Here is a 19,350-nt window from a genome sequence, read left to right as displayed (position 1 = left end):
GGAGAGAACCCAACATAGTGGAACAAATCCCCAGGAAGCAAGACAGGATTCTAGCCCCACCTAAAAACTGTCCACACTGGAGTAAGGGTCCTATAGTTGATACGATCATGGTGATGGTGGCCACCAAGAAGGATATTTCGGAAGAGAACTGCTTGGTCCACCCCACCTTCCCCATATGGAGTCCCAGGCTTTGGACAATAGGAGAAAGCATGCATATGCTTCAGTTACCTTTGTTTTGAAAAGGCTTCATCAGGACTTTGTGTCAGAAGTGTCAAATGTGTAAAGACCCAGCAGTCTGTGGAGGCACAAAAGACTTTTGAGACTCTGCTGTCAGCAATGCAGTTGATAAATAACATGCCCATGCAGCAGTTCAGCACAGCTGAATGGCACATCTCACGTGGTAGGCACTGACTTTGCTGTGCACTGGCTGTCCTGGATGTGCTTATGCAATTTTGCGGATTGCTTTTAAGAGTCCTGTGTCAATGCCCCATTTGACAGTTTTTCCCTGTTTGGCCCGGAGGTCAAGGACACACTGACTAGGAGTGAACAGGAAAGAAAGACGCTGTCTGCTGTGTGTGTAAATTTTGAAACCTCTAAGCGATTCTTCTCTAGGAATTAGATGGAGGGGAGGGTCTCTTTTTACGTAAGTTGCAGCAACCTTTCCAGGATGCTCCTTCCTGGTGAATGGTTCCCTTCAAGTTGGGGGGGTTAACCATGACAGATGCCGCCTACATGGCAGAATCATGGCTTCCATGGGCATTCATCGGTAGGTCTTTTCACTGTACCTGATGGGTTTACCTGACTGCCATTTTCTGGAGGTTGCTTGACCCTCCACCCAAAAGCTTGGGAGGCCATCACCTTGGACATTTAGGTGTTGACAGCCATGTCCAGATTTACACAGTTCCATTTTTGTTTTCCTCAAGAGAGTCACAAAATTCCCTTCCAGATATTCCATCCCATCAGAGAAGAGAGACAGCAGCCAAGATTAAAAAGCTGCTGGACAGTCGAGTCATCCAAGAGATCCCACCAGACCAGAGAGGTGTCAGGGTTTATTCCAGGTTCTTGGTGCCAAAGGTGAACAAGGACCTTTGACCAATTTTGGATCTAAGCAAACTGAACCATTATATCAAACAGACCAAGTTCCAGAGGGTCAATCCATTATACTTCTGTTTAGGAAGGGCAACTGGATGTGCTCAACAGATCTCAAGGGTACCTATCATTACATAAAAATAGCAAGGCAGTCCATGAGGTTTCTGCACTTTTGGCTGGGAAATAATCATTATCATTTGCAAGCATTGCCCTTTGGTCTCACCATAGAGTTCCCCGCAGGTGTTCACCAAGTGTATGGCAGTCGTGGCAGCCTGACTTAAGCTGCAGGGTTTCCAGGCCTTCTGGTACCTGGAACGATTAGCTCCTCACTGCCTCCACGAGAGTGTCTCTCTTTAATGTTTGGGACTCCTTGATCCATTTGTGTCCGTCTTTAACCTTCGCAGTGAATTACAAGTTCAACCTGGAGCCAGTGGAATTTTTGGAGTTCATAAACTGTCATTTCGATGTGGTCTCTCAGACAGTAAAAATTTCCCATCACCAGGTTGACTTCCGTTTGTGCCAGAAGCATTTCCATCTTATCTCACAAGCCCCATACTTTGTAATTCTATGGTTTCTCAGACACATGGCAACATCTAATGTTAAGTTGTCAATCTCGCCTTCATTCTTGCTGGATGGGTTCGGAGCCGATCCTCGGCTCCGACTCGGCCAAAACTAAAGCTCGAGAGCTAATTCCACCGGCTCGAGGCTCCCCTATATCCCACAATGCTAGGCGGTAACTACTCAGATCTCGTTTGCCGCTATAGCTGACGAGGTGCTTTTCTACCGGCTCAGGCAGGTGAGTTAGACTTTTACCTTATTAGGTACTTCTAAAACCCCCTTTTTTGTTGTCATACATAACCTTTTAGTTTAATTTAAGTATTTAGTTCAATCGACCCCTGTTTGTCGAGTCTTTTTTCCCTTTCTTCCCTTACCTTGTAGGCCTTCGGCCCCTACCCTTCCCCCAGTCCATTAGTGACTAAATCAGTTGTCCCTTTTTTCTGTTAAGGGCTTGTGTGTGTGTGTGTTTGTGGCTTGTTTTAGCCTTTAATAATTTAATTTAATAATTTAATAATTTTTTCTGTAAAGGGTGTGTCTGTAGTGTTTGTGTTGTGTCAGGCACTCCTTTTTACAATGTCAAAAGACAAGGTCTCAGGCTTCAAGAAGTGTGACTCGTGCTGTCAGAAAATGTCTCTGACAGACTGTCACACTTCTTGTGTGTATTGCCTGGGACCTGTGCACTTGCAGGACTCTTGTGCTGTTTGTCATGGTTTTAGCCCTAGAGTCCTGCAGGAACGCAAGAACAAGCTAATCTTGCAGGGCTTATTAAAGCCTGAAGGCCCCGACTCAGTCTGTGTCGGGAAGCCTTCCAAAACTTCCAAACAGTCGGCTCCGGTTCCAGAGTCGACTGATGGAAAGACTAAGTCGGCTTCGACATCGGCTCCGGCTGGAGCCGATGTTTCCAAGCCTCATACTGTTACCTCGGCTCCGGCTGGAGCCGAGGCTGATAAAACTCCGTCGGCTCCGATACTTTTATCGGAGCCACAGTCTAGGAAGAGGTCCAGATCCCCCTCTATCGGCTCCGTGCATTCGGCGCCAGGATCCCCTCTCCTTTCTGAACGGAGCCATAAAACTCATTCCTCACGGTCTTCCAGGTTATCTGACCATGATTTGCAAAGGGTCGTGAGTAGACTTCTCAAGTCCGAGGCACTGGCCCAAATGCTGCATAGCCCGACTCACCAGTCAGTGGCTATTTCCGTTCCCCAGTACATTCCTCCTCCGACTCCTTTGAGTTCGGAGCCAGGGCTTGTCGGAGCCATGGCTGTCGGTGCGTCGGATCCGATACCTTCCCTTTCGGCTCCGTCGTCTGCTCCAATCTCCTCCTTGGAGGGATCTCGGCGCCGAGCTTCCCTCGTCGGCTCCGAGGGGGAGAGTGGCATCGGACCCTTGTCCGACCCCACTCTCCCTCTCGAGGCTTCGGCATTGGTGAGTTCGGCTCCGACATCGGCTTCGGAGCCGTCCCTGTCTGTGCCGGGGGAGGTCCTTGTCTCTTCGGAGCGGGGGCCTCTGGCCTTGCCTGACAGGGGTGCCTTCGAGGTCATGCGGAGCGTGCTAGAACCAGGTTCTGCCCCACAGTCGGCTCCTGCGGTGATTTCTACTCACCCCCTTGTCTTAGACCGCAGAGAGCCAACTCCTCAAGTTTCCCCATTGGGAATTTCCTCCTCTTCCGAGGCCTCTCCTGACCCGGCAGGAGATCCCCCAAGGAAGAGGCAGTGCAAGAAGAAGCACATTGACTCCCCTGAGTCTATCACCTCTGACACTGACTTAGAGGAATCCGAAGGTTCCCCTCGGTCCCCCTCTGAGGATGTCTCCTTTGCTGACATCCTTGAGATGCTGAAACAGAGGGGGAACTGGCCAGCCCTTAACCCTTCGGAGGATGAGTCAGTGTATCTTGAGGCGTTTGGCTCTCGCCCTTCTACCTCCTGGGTGTCCCCTCCCTTTGACCCCCTTATGGAAGTAGTGGCAAGGAAGGCTTGGACGGCTCCTGATTCAGTGGAACCCACCCCGAGGAGACCATCTAAATTTATTACTGCCCCTAGAGATAAAGATTTTTTATCCAAAGGTGTCCCTGTTGATGCCATGGTGGTGGCTGCGGCCACTAAGAAGGAGTTAGCTGATCCTTCGGTTCCTGTCCATCTTCCTAATAAGGAATCTAGGACCATGGACAGGTACGGCAAGCGGATGTTTTCATCAGCGACCTTTTCGATGCGTTCACTGAATTACTTATGCCACTTCACTCGTCTCCAGAGAGATTTACTCAAGGATATGGGTGAACTGATAAAGGATCCTACAGCTGAGGGGTTCAAAGACACAATGAACTCCCAGTTGGCAACTCTGAATTCCATCGTTAACTCCTCCATGCGGCTGGTATCATATGCTGCAGATGGGGCGAGTAGAGCCGCAGGCACAGGTGTTGCCTTACGACGTCACGCCTGGATGCGGCTATGTAACTGCGGACCCTTTCAAGGCGTCCTTCACCAATTCTCCCTTTGATGGATCATCCTTGTTTGGTCCACAGGTGAAGGATACATTGACCAGGTGCGAGGTAGAAGGTAAGACTCTCTCTGCCGTAGGAGTCCGTTTTTCTACCCCTTCTAGACCCTATACCAAAGGTCAGAGGGAGGAAAGATGTGGTTCAAACAATCCCAGGAGTCTCATCTGACGCACAAGGCGATTCCCTCTAGAGGCAGAGGGGAATAATAATAATAGACGCCCTAGAGGCAGAGGAGGTCCAAAACCAGGGTAGCAGAGAAATGTTCTCTGACAAACCCTTTCAGCATCCCTGAGGGGCTGCCCGGCTGTCCACCTTCGGAGGCAGTCGGGGAAGATTATCCCTGTACCCAAAAGCCTGGCTTTCCCTTACTCAAGACAAATGGGTACAGTCGATAATATCCGAGGGTTACAAAATTCCCTTTGTTCACATCCCATCCCAACCCAAAAGATCCCTTCCAGACGTTCCACCCGGTCTAAGGGAACAAGCAGCATTAGAAATTTCAAAGCTGCTATCAAAAAGAGCTATCCAATCAGTCCCAGCAGACCAGCAAGGATCCGGAATCTACTCCAAATTCTTTTGGTACCAAAAAACAGGGGACTGGAGACCCATACTGGATCTCAGCTACTTAAACAAGTATGTCAGGAAAACAAAATTCCGGATGGTCACGCTACTGTCCATTCTACCCTTCTTGGGTCAGGACAATTGGATGTGCTCGATAGATCTTCAGGACGCGTACTACCACATCAAGATGAACAGACGCTCCAGGAGATATCTCCGCTTTAGGCTGGGAGCCAGTCACTACCAGTTCAGGGCCCTGCCCTTTGGTCTCACTACAGCCCCCCGTGTGTTTACCAAATGCATGGCAGTGGTCACGGCTCACTTGAGACGTCAAGGATTCCAGGTGTTTCCATATTTAGACGACTGGCTCCTTACCTCCACCACCAGACATCAGCTTCTTCTATCCAGGGACTTCACCATCCAATCTTGCCAAGCTCTAGGCATTTCGATAAATTTCGAAAAATCTGCCTTGTCGCCTTGTCAATCTATTACCTTTATAGGCGCCATCTTAGACGCACTCAATCTTTCAGCCAGACTCACAGAGCAGAGAGTGTCCGACATTCGGAACCAAGTTTCCCTTCTCTTACAATGCAACAAAGTCAAAGCCAGACTAGTTTTGAAGGTGTTAGGACTCATGGCAGCAGCTATTCCCCTTCTCCCCTTAGCTCGCTTTCACATGAGGATCCTCCAATGGATGTTGTGTACTCAATGGTCCTTTCAACAGCTCCCGATGTCCCATACCATATTGATAACTCAATCATGCAAGAATCAACTGTCTTGGTGGATCACATCACCTCAACTCCTCCGAGGAAGACTCTTCACTCCCCCCCCCCCCCCCCCAGTCGCCACGTTGACAACAGACGCCTCCCTGATCGGGTGGGGGGGGGGCATTATCAGGCAGGACAGTCCAGGGCATGTGGCAACCTTTCGAGTGCCACTTGCACATAAACGTCTTAGAGATGAGAGCAGTGCTTTTAGCGTTGCAAGCCCTTCACGACTCTCTTCCCACTGGGACTATTGCAATTCAAACGGACAACATGTCCGTAGTGTGGTACATCAACAAACAAGGCGGAACCAGATCATACCCTTTATGTCGAGAGGCACTCAGACTTTGGCAATGGGCAATCTCTTCTCAGCGTTTTCTGATAGCAACGCACATTCCCGGGAAATCCAACGTTATTGCAGACAAATTGAGCAGAGCAATTCTCATGCCCCACGAGTGGTCTCTAAAGAAATCAGTTCTAGAAGAAGTATTCCTAAGATGGGGCCAGCCTTGCTGCGATCTTTTTGCTACTCCCCAAAACAGCAAGTGTCACGACTTCTTCACTCTCTTCCCGTTACCAGGCCATCCCACCAGAGACGCTCTAGTCCACGATTGGCCCCGGGGACTTCTATATGCCTTTCCCCCCTTTTCACTGATATCTCAACTAATTCAGAAAGCCATCGCCTTGAGAGTGACAATGATCCTCATTGCCCCTTACTGGCCTCGACAAATATGGTTTCCCTTTCTTCATCGTTACCTTTTGGAGCAGCCTTGGCATCTGGACCCAGTACCAGATCTGATAACCCACCAATCGGGTCAGCTGCACCAATCTCTGCCTTCTCTAAACCTCACGGCGTGGTTTCTCCGATTCCAACCTTAGCCAGGCTTCCCTCAATATCTCGCTCGGTCTGAGATATCTTGATAGCCTCTCATAAATCCTCTACCCGGAAGATTTATAGTAGCAAATGGAAACGCTTCTCTTTTTGGGCAACATCAAGAAACATAGATCCCTTTACTGCACCTATCCAGACTATTCTAGACTTTCTAGCAGAACTCTTTCATTTAGGATCTTCTGCATCTACCATTAGAGTTCAATTGGCTGCCATATCAAATTTTCATGTTGGTGTTTCAGAGTCTAGCATCATGGCTCACAAACTCTGTAAAGCCTTTTTAAGGCGTATTTCTTCTCAAACCTCCAATCAAAGATCCCCGCCTCAATGGGATTTGAACTTGGTTCTGGCATCTTTAATTCTTCCCCTTCGAACCGGCTTCATGTTCTCTGAAGTTGCTTTCTTGGAAGACACTTTTTCTGGTAGCTGTAACTTCAGCGAGAAGGGTATCTGAACTCCATGCTCTGTGCAGTCGTCCTCCTTACTTAGTGTTTCACAAAGACAGGGTATCCCTCCATACTAATCCATCCTTTTTGCCTAAAGTTTCCTCTCAAATAAACCTAAACCAAATTATTGCTCTCCCCGTCTTTTTCCCTAACTATTCGAACAGGTCAGAACAAAAGCTACATTTTTTGGATGTTCATCGCCAACTTAGATATTACTTAGACAGGACTAAACAATTCAGGAAATCTAATCAATTGTTTCTGTCATATGCGAAGGAAATTGGGCCTTCCAGTTACTAAAGTATCCCTCTCTAGATGGCTCACCTCTACAATTACCTTCATCTATGAGATCAGACACCAAAACTACCCTCAAGACCTAGAGCTCATTCAACTAGGGCATTAGCTACATCCGTAGCTTTTCAGGATAGGCTGCCAATAGATTCCATTTGTGCAGCAGCCACCTGGGCTTCTCCTCATACATTCATTTCACATTACAAATTGGACATGGTTTCCAGAAGCCGTGCCAATTTTGGTTCCACTGTTCTCAAGAGTCTGTTCCGATAGGCCACCCGGGATAAGGTGCTAGGGACACGGTCCCATCCAGCAAGAATGAAGGCGAGATTGACAACTTAACATTAAGAAGTTATGTACCTACCATAACGTTCCATGTTAGTTGTCTTCTTCTCGCCTTCTTTCTTGCGTCCCACCCTCCTTCCCCCAAGCCTGGACAGACCGACAGGAATTCAGTTTGTGTTCTTCCTCTGGAAGTTGTCATTCCCACACGTTCTTCCACCTCTTTTATCCTTACCGCGGTCTGCGATACTTTTACGCAGATTGTTTTGAGGTGGGTTTCCCTACTCCATTCTATGGAGACTAGGATTGCTTGGTATAGCTATCAAACGAGATCTGAGTAGTTACCGCCTAGCATTGTGGGATATAGGGGAGCCTCGAGCCGGTGGAATTAGCTCTTGAGCTTTAGTTTTGGCCGGCTCCGAACCCATCCAGCAAGAAAGAAGGCGAGAAGAAGACAACTAACATGGAACGTTATGGTAGGTACATAACTTCTTATTTGTCTAGTTCCTATAGCAAGGTAGCATATGAGGAACTTGCATTGGATGTTAGCAGCTCAATGGTCTTTCCTCACTCATCACATGGATTTTCCAGTTGTAGCAACAAACTGTTGTTGGCATCACTTCTGATGGTTGTTGGAGTCACCTCTGGTCACCCCTGGGCAGGCCTTCATTCTTCCCCAGCTCCAGGCCACAGTGATTACAGATCTTTCCATGGGGGGCATTTCAAGGAAGAATGGTCCATGGATGTGATCAGCTTGTGAGGCCAGGCTTTACATCAGTGTCTTGGAGCTAACTGTCCTACTAGCAGTCAATGCCTTTCAGGACCTGCTTCCCAAGGGTGTGACTTCTGTCCAAATGGATGTCTGTGGTTTGGTACCTGAACAAGCAAGGAGAAACATGATCTTACCCTCTTTGTTGGGAGGCCATGAGAGTGTGATAGTGGGTGATGTCCTCTCAGCAGCTTGATTGCATTGCACATCTTGGGGAAATCCGGCATCCTAGAGGACATTTTGAGCTGGAATGCTCTCCTTCCTCATGAGTGGTCCTTGAACCTAGAAATAGCAGATCAGATCTTCTGATGCTGGGCCCTGCTGCAACCAGTTTGCCACCCCATCCAGTACAAAGTGCTGTAGTTTCTATGCTCTGGTTCCCCCAAGGGACAGTTGACTAGGGATGCTGTTGTGTATGTTTGGCCCCTGGGTTCTCCTGTACACTTAGCCACCTATGCCCCTCTTAATCACATTTTTTACATAAGGCATCTTGTTGCAGAGTGACAGTGATTCTCTTCACTCTGTTCTGGGCCTGACAAGTGCAGTTCCCCTTTCTCTGGTATCACCCACCTTGGGTACTGGATCTCATTCTATCTGATATCCCATCCTGTGGGGATTCCTTCATCCAGTCCCAGGTTAACCACATGATTCTCGAATTCCAGTGTTGACCAGGGATCCCAAGCTGTCTGACAGAAGTAGCAGTGTTCTTTTGTTTTCAGATACCTTCTACTCAGAAGATTAATGCAAGTAAATGGAAATGTTTTGCTATCTGGGCTTCTTACAAAGGTCTGGACCCCTTTTTAGTCCCGTTAGATGCCATTTTGGATTTTCTAGCTAATCTGTCTGGTTGAGCTATTCAGTTGGTAAAGTTCAACTTGCTGCCATTTTTATGTTAGCAGGGATAGTAGTCATGTTGCAGTCCTAAATGTTTCCAAGGCTTTCTCGAGGGGTACTTTTTTATTTCAGCCTCCAGTTTGTAATCCAGCATCTCCCTCATCTCCCTGGGATCTCCCTTTTTTGCTTCAAGTGCTTGCTGGCTCTACTTTTAAGCTTTCATCTACTGTTTCCTTGAAGTTGTTGTCTTGGAAGGCCATTTTTCTGGAGGCAGTCATGTCTGCCAGAAGAGTTTCTGAGCTTCATGTACTGTCTTCAGTTCCTCCTTATTTGATTTTTCATAGGGACAGGGTTACTGCCAAGATGAATCCCTCCTTATTGGCCAAGGTTGCTTCAGAGTTTACTTTGAACCAGCTTATTCTCTTGCAAGTTTTCTTTCCAAATTTCAGTAACAAAGGTAAATATTTACTTCATTGGCTGAATGTACATAGACAATTTGGATTTTATTTGGACAGGACAAAAATGTTTAGGAAAACTGAGCACCTCTTTGTTTCCCTGAGAGAGCCTGTGTCCAAGACAACCTTATCCAAGTGGATATCCAGTTGCATTTCTTTTGTGTATACTTTGAGAGGAAGATACTTACTTGCTAAACCTAGAGGTCATTCTGTTAGAGCAGTTGCAGCTTTTACTGCCTTTTTCTGTAAGGCTTCTGTTGATGATGATTGTGCTGTTGCTACTTGGTCTAGTACTCAGTGTCCCATTGTTCAGTGCCTTTTTTAGTTCCACTATTTTCAGAGTGTTCTCTCATAAGGTCCGTCTGAAAAGATACATGGCTGTAGACTCTGTCCCAAGGGTTAAATCAAGATGGAAAAGACATCATCAGATGTGAAACTTGTGTACTTACCATAATGTTAGATCTGTGTCTTTTTCCATCTGGTTCAACCATCCCTCCCTCCTCTTCCCCTCCTATGTTCCCATCTGTCATTTCCCCGAGTTGTGAATGTTATCCTTTTAGGATAGGGAAGCATTCGGGGGTAAACTCGATCTGAAGTGGGTAGGGAGAGCAATGTATTACGGGTAGAGGAGGCAGAGCTCCTGGATTGAAGTGTCTCTGAAAAAGTCCAGCTTTGGATCCGGGACAGATCTGATAAGTCACATGTTGAACCAGATAGAAAAAGGCAACACAGAGCTGTTACAGTAAATACATAACTTATGTTTAAGGATAATTGATCACTTAAGTTAATTCAAGTCAATGTACATTAACTTTATAGTAAACCATATGCAATGTGCTTGCTGCATTGTTCTTTGAATTTTGCAGTGCTAATTCAGAGTCATTGGAGTTTTACCCTTTTAATACCTTAAACTGCAATATTATTTGATGAGAGTAACTATTGAGTGTTAATGCTTCATTAAAAATGTCACTTATTTTCTATTTAGGGAGAAAAGGTATCATGTTAGTAGTTTTATTTTGCTACCAACTTCACATTACACATGCTAGTTATTATAGCAATAACCCACGCCTGGGTGTGGGTAATGCTGGATTTAACCACGGTTGGTGTGGTTTGGTCATGAGGGCGAAGCCCGAGTGGCCAAACAAAGACAACCTTGGGTAAATCCAGCATTACCCACACCCAGAAGTGGGTTATTGCTATTATACAATGACATTATTTAAGGAAAAAAGAAAAATAATTTTCCTTAACTAATGGCATTGTATAATGCCTCCTTGCTTCCCTTCCGCAGCTGTCTGGTATTCTGCGGCAATTCTGATGTACTGCACATGCGTATGCTTACACAGAACATCAGAGCTGTGGGTGGAAGCAATGGAGAAAGCAAGATCTCCGTTGCTTTTTACAAAGTGTCTCCCTATGCTAAAGGAGTTTAACATAGCGAGACAGCTTTAGAAAAAGCAACGGAGAATCTCCGTTGTTTTTTTTTTAAAGCTGTCTCGCTATGTTAAACCCATTTAACATAGCGAGACAGTTTGTAAAAAGCAACGGAGATCTTGCTTTCTCCATTGCTTTTTTTAAAGCTGTCTCGCAATGTTAAATGGGTTTAACATAGTGAGACAGCTTTAAAAAAAGCAACGGAGATTCTCTGTTGCTTTTTTTAAAGCTGTCCCACTATGTTAAACTCCTTTAACATAGGTGAGACAGTGTGTAAAAAAAAGACTTATACTAATGGAAAAAGTCCGTGCGACCAGACCTTTTTCCATTAATATAAGTCTGATTTACAATGTGCACGCTGACCAATCAGCGTGCACATTTTGGAATATTAATGGGGGGGGGTTGTTGTATAATCTAGCATTGTCAGCACTATACTCTCAACCACCTTTCATTCCCAAGAATTTGGTGGATCAGCTAATAACTAGCTAAGTGAACTGTAGTAGATCTTTTCTAGCCAGGATCTAGGATCCTCCTATTTGCCTTTTTTTTTCTTTCCACTTGTAGCATTATTTCAGGATTTCTACAAATTCTGTAAGCATCACCAAACTCCATGAAGAAATAGTTTTTTCAGACCTAGGAGGAGGAGCCCCCCCCAAAAAATCTTTTATCTTCAGATTGAGGCATATTTCAGAGGTCACTGGTGCAAGCAGTCATATTAAACTGTTGCACATTTTTAAATCTGAAAGGTTATCTAAATCAATGTAATTGATTGTTAAAGTAAGAGCTACCAAACAAGGAATTTTTAAAAGCCTGCTATATTCACAAGGATAAGTATGAAGGGACTTATAACTGTGATATGTATTTTATGGCTTACATTTGGCTAAAATAATCAACAGAAAGTATAAAATAAGCTTGTAGTAGAAATGAGATGACAGTAGTGTGTGGTCTTACTAGTGCTTCTGTACTGAGTTTTGAAGTTGGACAATAAAAATGATACAGTATTTCTGAAATTGCAGGCATGCTGCAGTACAGCATATTTGTTAAAGTTGTACTTTTGTTTTGATCTACAGGTCTACCCTTGTCAGTTTTTCCAGAAAGTGTGCAGTTTACTTGGATACCTCAATCTGCTCAGGCCTCTCATATGGAGGATTTCAAGTGGCAGTCATTTATTATGGGCAAGGAGCATCTTCATTCTTCAGAAAGGCACTCGGCAAAGGTCGCACAGAAGAAAGACAAAGTACTGACCAAAAAAATCAGTATGTACAGTGACTGCAATAAATCAGATTACAGGAACAAAAAGGATAAAGGTACCGTAACTCAGGGCAGCCACATAGCTAAAGAAAACTCAGAGGCAGTGCTTGCTTCTGCACAACAGAGGAATGGACTACTTGTGCCTGAGCATAGGAAGAGGAGAGATAACCAGTCCCAAAGTGAGGAGCCCAGATTTGGACTGAGAGAAAAAGGTTCTTCTAAAGAGAGGCACAGGCCTTTAAGATCCACAGAATTGCAGTCAGATAACAGGGGAAGAACTTTGCATCTGTCAAGTTGCAGTAACAGCAAATCATTTGCATCTGGCATCCGTAAGCCATCTGGGGACACAGTGACCAAGTGCAATGGGTCAATAAATAGAAGCAGTTGTAAGCAAATTGTAGTCAAAGTGCCTCGTGTCCCTACAGGTCCAGTAAAAAACTGGGGGGGATTCAAAATACCTAAAAAAGGAGAACGCCAACATACAGCTGAAATGCAGCTGGAAGTATGCCAAGACAATAAGGACTACCAGTTCAGCATGAGTACAGTTAAGTGTAAAGAGAGTGCAAAAAACAGACTAAAGACAGACATTGAGAATGACGGATATACTCCAGATGCCGAAATGAGTGATTCTGAGATAGAAACAAAGAAAAAGTGCAGGCCCCACAGGCTAAGTACAAATAACATTAACAGGAGGTATGAGACTAATATCATTAGGAGAAGCATACTAGCTTCCTGATCCAATGTTGAGTAACATTAACTTATTGCCGGTGGTCGCTACCCACAAAGATGTATCACTACTGATACCAGTGAGTTCAGGTTTTGCTTGGTTTGCTTCTGCAGGTATTTTTTTTTGGTACACAGAAACAGCTGATATGTGAATGCCTGCATCTAAAGAAGTGTGTTATATACTGTTCCTGGACAATTTTGTAATGGTGTGTACATTTTGAAATGTTTTGACATACAAAATGTCATTTTTCTAAGATGAGCCACGCCTAGAGAACCTGTTGTTGAAACACTAAAGCAGCTATTGAAGAGGTCACGCAAATGAATGACCGTGCTTGATGGACCAATCTAGAAGCTAGGATTTATATACTCAGTTAGGATTTGTAATGAATTCTGCTTATTTTCCCTGTAAGCACAGTCTTTTGTTTAGTTTAGTAGCACTTACTTTGAGAGAATGTCATGCAGTACTACTGCGAAGAGTTGACACTAATGACTCATAAACACTGTTTGACAGTGGTTTTACAGTTTCACATGCAACTCTTGTTTACAAATTATTATGTTTTATGTACTTTGATCATTTCCGGTACCGCACCTTTCACCCCAAAATACCTACTTAATATTAAGTATAGTCAACAGTCAGATATTGGTTGTAAGTTTAATAAACCTAGATGAAATGCATTTTCTAAAACAAAAGTGTGTACAGTTGCAGCTTCCTGAAATGTGAATGGGGAACTGATATTTTTGTTTAGTCACTAATTTTGTTCTTTTTAACAAGCTAATTGCACTTAATTAGGGTAGCAGCAATAAAGAGATTAAAATGTAAATGGTACACCAGGTTTGAAGTTCACACTGGTACGTTTAATTAGTTTGACACTAATATATGTAAGCTTGGGCAGATCAAATGCCTTTTAAGTGACACATCATTTCAGAAAGCTAAATTTTTGATAGATAGCTGTTTAACTAGTTTTGTAAAAATAAATAAATAAAAATGGTGATACTAACGTCTAATACTGGGGTCCCCCAGTAGGTCACTACATTTGCCACCAGTCAGAATATGGCATTTTTCTGAGAAGCTGCTGTACTTTGGGGGGTGGTTGTTGCTGGTGCATGCCATGCTGTCTGGCTGTATAAGCACACGTAACATGAGCTTGTGATTTCTTTTCTGGCTCATACAGTTTTGTATCTCATTTCTCATACGTTACTGAAACATTCCCATGTTTGATGCCTAAAAGCAAATTTTCAGTGCGTCTATATAGTCACCATTTAATGAACGGGAACTTGTACCAGCATTGTTTTTATTGTCTCTGACTATTGTGTGAAGCATTCCGTAATTGTAGTGATTGAATCCAGAACCCATAGATCTCACAGGGAGGAACTCCTGTCTTTCCTTATTGCCATGAGGATGGCGTCAGATAAAGGTTTCTCACTCAGATTGGTAAAAAGGTCATACGCTCAACCTAACACCTGTGTGGGAAGGACCACAAATCAGTGTAAGCCACAGCCAAGACCTCATAAAGGTATGTTCATTTCAAAAGCCGCTCTTTGGCCCACCACAGGTGTTGAGCTGGGCCATGATTAGCAAGGGCTTGAGCTCACAGCTAACGTCCTGTTTGTTTAATGACAGAGGACCAGGAAGTGTCCCCCTCTTCTCCCACCGTAATGGTATCTAGGTGCTTTATCTGCTGGTCAGTTGCTTAGCACTTGTAGCCAAATGCCTTTAACCCAGGAATGTTCTTATGAGTCACTTTTGGTCGTGAGTGTTCAATACTAGGGACTCCTTTCCTGAAGACCAGCAGTGTCTGATGTTGTAGTTCATGGGGTGGTCCACCACATCTTGTCACACCAAGGCTTTGTGGACTAGAACCTGGACTTCAGATATTTGATACTTGGTGGGGACCTAAACCATGAACACAAGACCCCCCAGAACATGGCATGAACATGGCCTGATGGCAGCAAGTGCCGAGTGCAGGCCAGTTATGCCCCCATGCTGCCTTTGACAGGCTTATTCCCAAGCACTAGTTTCCATTTTACCTGACCTCGATATACATACATCAATAAAAAAAAAAATGTTCCAGTCAAGACTGCTTGTGCTTACCACTGGACCTTCTGAAGACCCATTCAACATCATCTTTGAGATGAAAAAGGATAGCGACTCCTCACACAGCACAACTCCTTGCTTAGCTGGACCCCTCTTTTGGAGACTTGAAGGGGGTCTATATGACAGTATTGAATGGACTAAATAGCAAATGCTATTTAGTCGATCCAGTACTGTTGAAATGGCAAAATAGCAAAGTTACGGAACATCAAATTTTTTCCCAGGGGAAAAAAATTTGGTGGGCCGTCTTCGGGACTTTGCCATTTCCTTCACTATGGTGCGATCTCTGAGTTGGTATATTTAAGTATGGGGGTGTGTGGGGGGCACAGCCCCCCACATTGAGGGGTGTGGGGAGCGAAGCCCCCCACTTAAATGTGTTTTTTTTTTTTTTTTTATGGAGCAGCAAATTTTTTCCCATATTTTGTTGTTTAGATATCTGTACGATGAAATAGCATTCGCTATTTTCATCATACGATCATATAATATAGACGCCTTGAAGGTGTATGTGTCAGATGTTTTTGCCCATAATGATATGAAGGACTGGAATGTGGCACAGTGTTAGGTGGTCAAGCAGTTTCTTGAAGGATTCTTCTTGTCAGCTAACCTTTGAAGAACTCTCTCCTTCTTTGTGATTTCAACTTCACAGTCCACAGGCTTGCCCATCTCCCATTAATGCCTAGTGATTTCGCAGCATTGAAGTTAGTATGTTGAAAAATGCTTTATCTAGTGATTGTCATGTCACAGAATCTCAGAGCTCCAGGCTGTCTTCTAGGCCATCATACCCGGTATGTTACAAAGATTACATGTCCCCTAAAAAGCAACCTATGTTTCACTTGAGTAGTTTTCATATTCCCTCTAAATCAGTCACCCAGTTTTTTTTTAATCTTTGTTTTCACTACTGGGGAAAACCAGAAGAGAAGGACAGATAAGAGAGCATGTTCTTCATGGCATGAATGCACATTTTTGGCCATCTCTGGTGTCATCAAGGGATAAAGATGTGACTTATGGCTCAGACAACTTGAGGTACTTGAATGACCTGACAGAGAGGCTTTACGTTCCTGTCCTGGGCCGAAAGGTGCATAGAGACCAGGGTGGATTTCTTGGCTAAGGCTGGTGAAAGATGGGGCTAAGAGATTGGTAGGCCAAAGAGAGGTCATTACCCTTGGGATTCACTTTGTATGTGCAGCCCATCAAGTAGAACATTAGCACACTGGATGGGTCAGGGCTTAGAAAAATGCCCTGTGAGTTACAGTATGACAACTGCTCATCTGACCCCATCCCACTTGGAGATGTATGGTAGAAAAGTCCCAGTGAAACTACAGTTGGCAGTTGGAGGCCTCCCTTTGATCATGGCTTGCTGCAAAGGAATTCCATCTTCTCTGGTATGGAGTCAGTACTGGGATGCTGCCATGGTGTGGGAACCTCTGAGGATAGGGTAACATAAAGTACCTGGTCACAGAGAATCCTGAAGTTAGCAATACCTGAGTGGGGCAAAATATAATAACTGCTAGCCTGAGTTTTACCTGAAGCAGGTTCATTAATTAGTTTAAAAAGGCCAGGCACTGGCACAACTCTTTACTAAAGGAAGGGAAGGGCTGGCAGTTGCCAGGCAAACTCTTTCCAAGTGGAACGCCAGCTGATCTTTTACCATGAAGTGGCACGCTAGACATACACTAGTGCTGCAATCAGAGGCTTGACCCTCCTGTAGAGCTATGAGATGCTTCAAGTACTTTATTCAGGGACAGCTCTATTGCAGACATCTGTGTTATGGCCACTTGGTCTTCATCTCATACGATTAGCAAACATTATTTTCTTTACTGTGACTTTCGGAGTCAGTCTTTATTATGTTTAGTACTTGAATATACTAACTTCTGATCCTAAGACTTTTGTCTGTTCTTGTGGCTTCTTCCACCCTGGTCAACTCACTGCTTAGTATTCAGGCCCAGTGACTGGCCCACCAAGAAGAGTCCTCCAGTGTTAGATATGACAATTTCAGTGTTCTTCATTGATCATTGTTTTAGTATTACTTGCACATGTTAAGTATCCTGCCAAGGATAGCATATATCCAGCCAGCATACCAAATGGAGCATCTTCCTCTCGCTCAGTATGTAAAGGACATATGAGCACGAAAATCCTCAGAACTTTATTGCTGCCAGCCAGAACAGTGAGACCTCACTTTGTTTTAGTCTGTTACCTTTACAGCCCATGCCAGTTTCCATTGTATGTGGGCAGTTAAGTGTCCCCACTGAGGAGACTTCCACTTTTTTATCTTTTGACTGAAAAGTATTTTTCACGGCAGTTAGAGTTAATAACTGTAGGAGGCAGATACCATATAACGACAGACATACTCAATATTTATTCTATTTGGTACCTAGTCACTACTACAGAGAGCGTTGTATTTGCAAATCATTTCTTAAATCTTTGATGAGTCATTTAATTTCTCATAACATATACTTGAAAAACAGAAGTCTAAACAGAGCTCACACAGAATAGAATGGCCTGTGAATCTTCCCAGTCTGACATCTGTGTATAGCCATGGAAGAATCCAAAGCTGTCTGCTGTGGCACATGATGAACCCTCAAGACTGCCTGGTTAGCTGCTAGTCCCGGTGTCACATCCCAGCTAAAGGCCGATAAGATATAAGCATGTAGGCATATCCACCATGACAGATTATATTGCTGTTTTGGCCACAGTCATAACACCGACTTATCTCTGAGGGATCCAAGGGTATATATAAAATTTTGGTCCATGAGGAAGTTTCCTATATCCATATAAATGTACTTCAAGTGTATCATCTCCCTTTTTTAATTTCTCCAATTCTTTTGGGTTACTAATACCATGACGGGAATGGACCCCATTCCTAAGTTAAAGTACGATTAAAGTTCATGAAATTAGTATTGTTTCACTCTTTGATGTTAGCCAAAAGTGCTCTTTGCAGCACCCGCAATGTGCCCGACTCTTTCTGCAATTCGTACAGTGTTACATGAACTGGTAACATATCTAAATACAATTGTAAATTCTTTTTTATAAGACCAGTTGCTCCTACTACTATTGGAACTGTCTGGGTGTCTTTCTTCCACATGGCTCGTTTCTGCTGCAGATAGAGGTATTTTATGACTTTGTGTCTCTGTACGCAAGACACTGTAGTCACTAGGTGTGGCGATTTTATTGATCAGTGCTACTTTTGTCTTTTCTTGGACCACTGTATCCGGTTTTCTAGCATCTGTCTTTTGGACTGTTGGTATTGGGTGATCCCATGTGATGTAAACTTAATCATTTTCTATGATTCTCTGTGGCTCATGTTTCCACTGTTTTTCAGCCACTTCGATACCATAATGTTTGCACAATCTCCAGTGTAACAATCTCGCCACATTATTATGCCTTTCAGTATACAGTCCCTCTGCCATTAGAGAGTTGCAACCAGCAATAAGGTGTGCAACTGTTTCCAATTCGGTTCCACAAAACCTACATAAGTCCTGTTTCTCCTACATGTTCAATGAACTTAGTAAACCAGCATGTACGTAGCCCACTATCTTGGGCTGCCAATATTAACCTTTCATTTCTTGATATAAATTCACCTCTCCATAACCATTCCTGCGTTCGTTCTTGATCAACATGAGGTTCTTCCAGAAGTTTTCTATACTTGCAACTATATTTCCTTTTTCCACACTTCTTGCCTTCTCACCTGGTCCTTCACTTTATATTCTTTAAATTTGTTTTTTAGCACATTCAGTTGCTACCTGTTTTTTATCCACTTCTGGTTTGATTTCCATTCCTGCTTGACATCGATATGCTTCTGCTAAATTAAACAGAGATGTCATCTTAGATTTATTCTCCTCGTGTTTCAAAACTTTCACCAGATTTGGATCTTGTGAGGTCAGTAGATATGTGTGTAGTCCCACGATTGCAGATCTATACATGTAATCAATTTCAAGGAGGCCCATCCCTACTTCAGAATGGATAATATATAATCTTGGTATACACTGATTTTTGTAAATCATTTAGTGAGCATGAAGCATTCTTCTTGTTTTAATATCCAATCTATCCAACATGTTTTGGGGCAAGTCAATCACTCCAAAATTATGTTAGGACAGGAAGAGCAAATTGATTTATAGCTTGGATCTTGTCGGTGCTGTTTCCAGGATTAATTTAAGTCTTCTAAAGTACTCCTTACTAACCTTTATTCGCATTTGTTCATGGTTTATTACTGATCCTTCATCATTTTCCAAGTATTTATACACCCCCGCTTGCTCAAGTTCTTTTATATCACATTCTTGTCCCAAACTGATGTTTTCCTGGCGCTGCAGTTTTCTTTTTTAAAGGTTGATTTTGCACATTTATCAAGACCAAATGGCATTCTATCATCATCTGAAAAAGTTGTGACAACCTGCAGCTGTGCTTTCAGTTCCTCATCTGATGAGCTGTAC

At 43.9% G+C, this 19,350-nt stretch overlaps 1 protein-coding gene across 1 annotated transcript in view; it reads left to right on the top strand.

Moving 5' to 3' along the window:
- The window catches only part of JADE1 (jade family PHD finger 1), a gene marked incomplete in the record, with an annotated part of 774,739 nt that extends 761,077 nt beyond the window's left edge, over positions 1 to 13,662 (top strand). The window contains 2 exon segments of the mRNA XM_044060432.1: positions 9,316 to 9,428; positions 11,925 to 13,662. Coding sequence (XP_043916367.1) covers positions 9,316 to 9,428; positions 11,925 to 12,841 — 1,030 coding nt within the window.
- Between the last annotated feature and the right edge of the window lie 5,688 nt (positions 13,663 to 19,350).

Source organism: Protopterus annectens, chromosome 2.part0 (assembly GCF_019279795.1).
Source record: "Protopterus annectens isolate FY-2018-M chromosome 2.part0, PAN1.0, whole genome shotgun sequence".
Classification (NCBI taxonomy): Eukaryota; Metazoa; Chordata; order Ceratodontiformes; family Protopteridae; genus Protopterus; species Protopterus annectens.
Note: the sequence above shows the minus strand (reverse complement) of the source record. Positions and strands in the feature narration are given on the sequence as shown.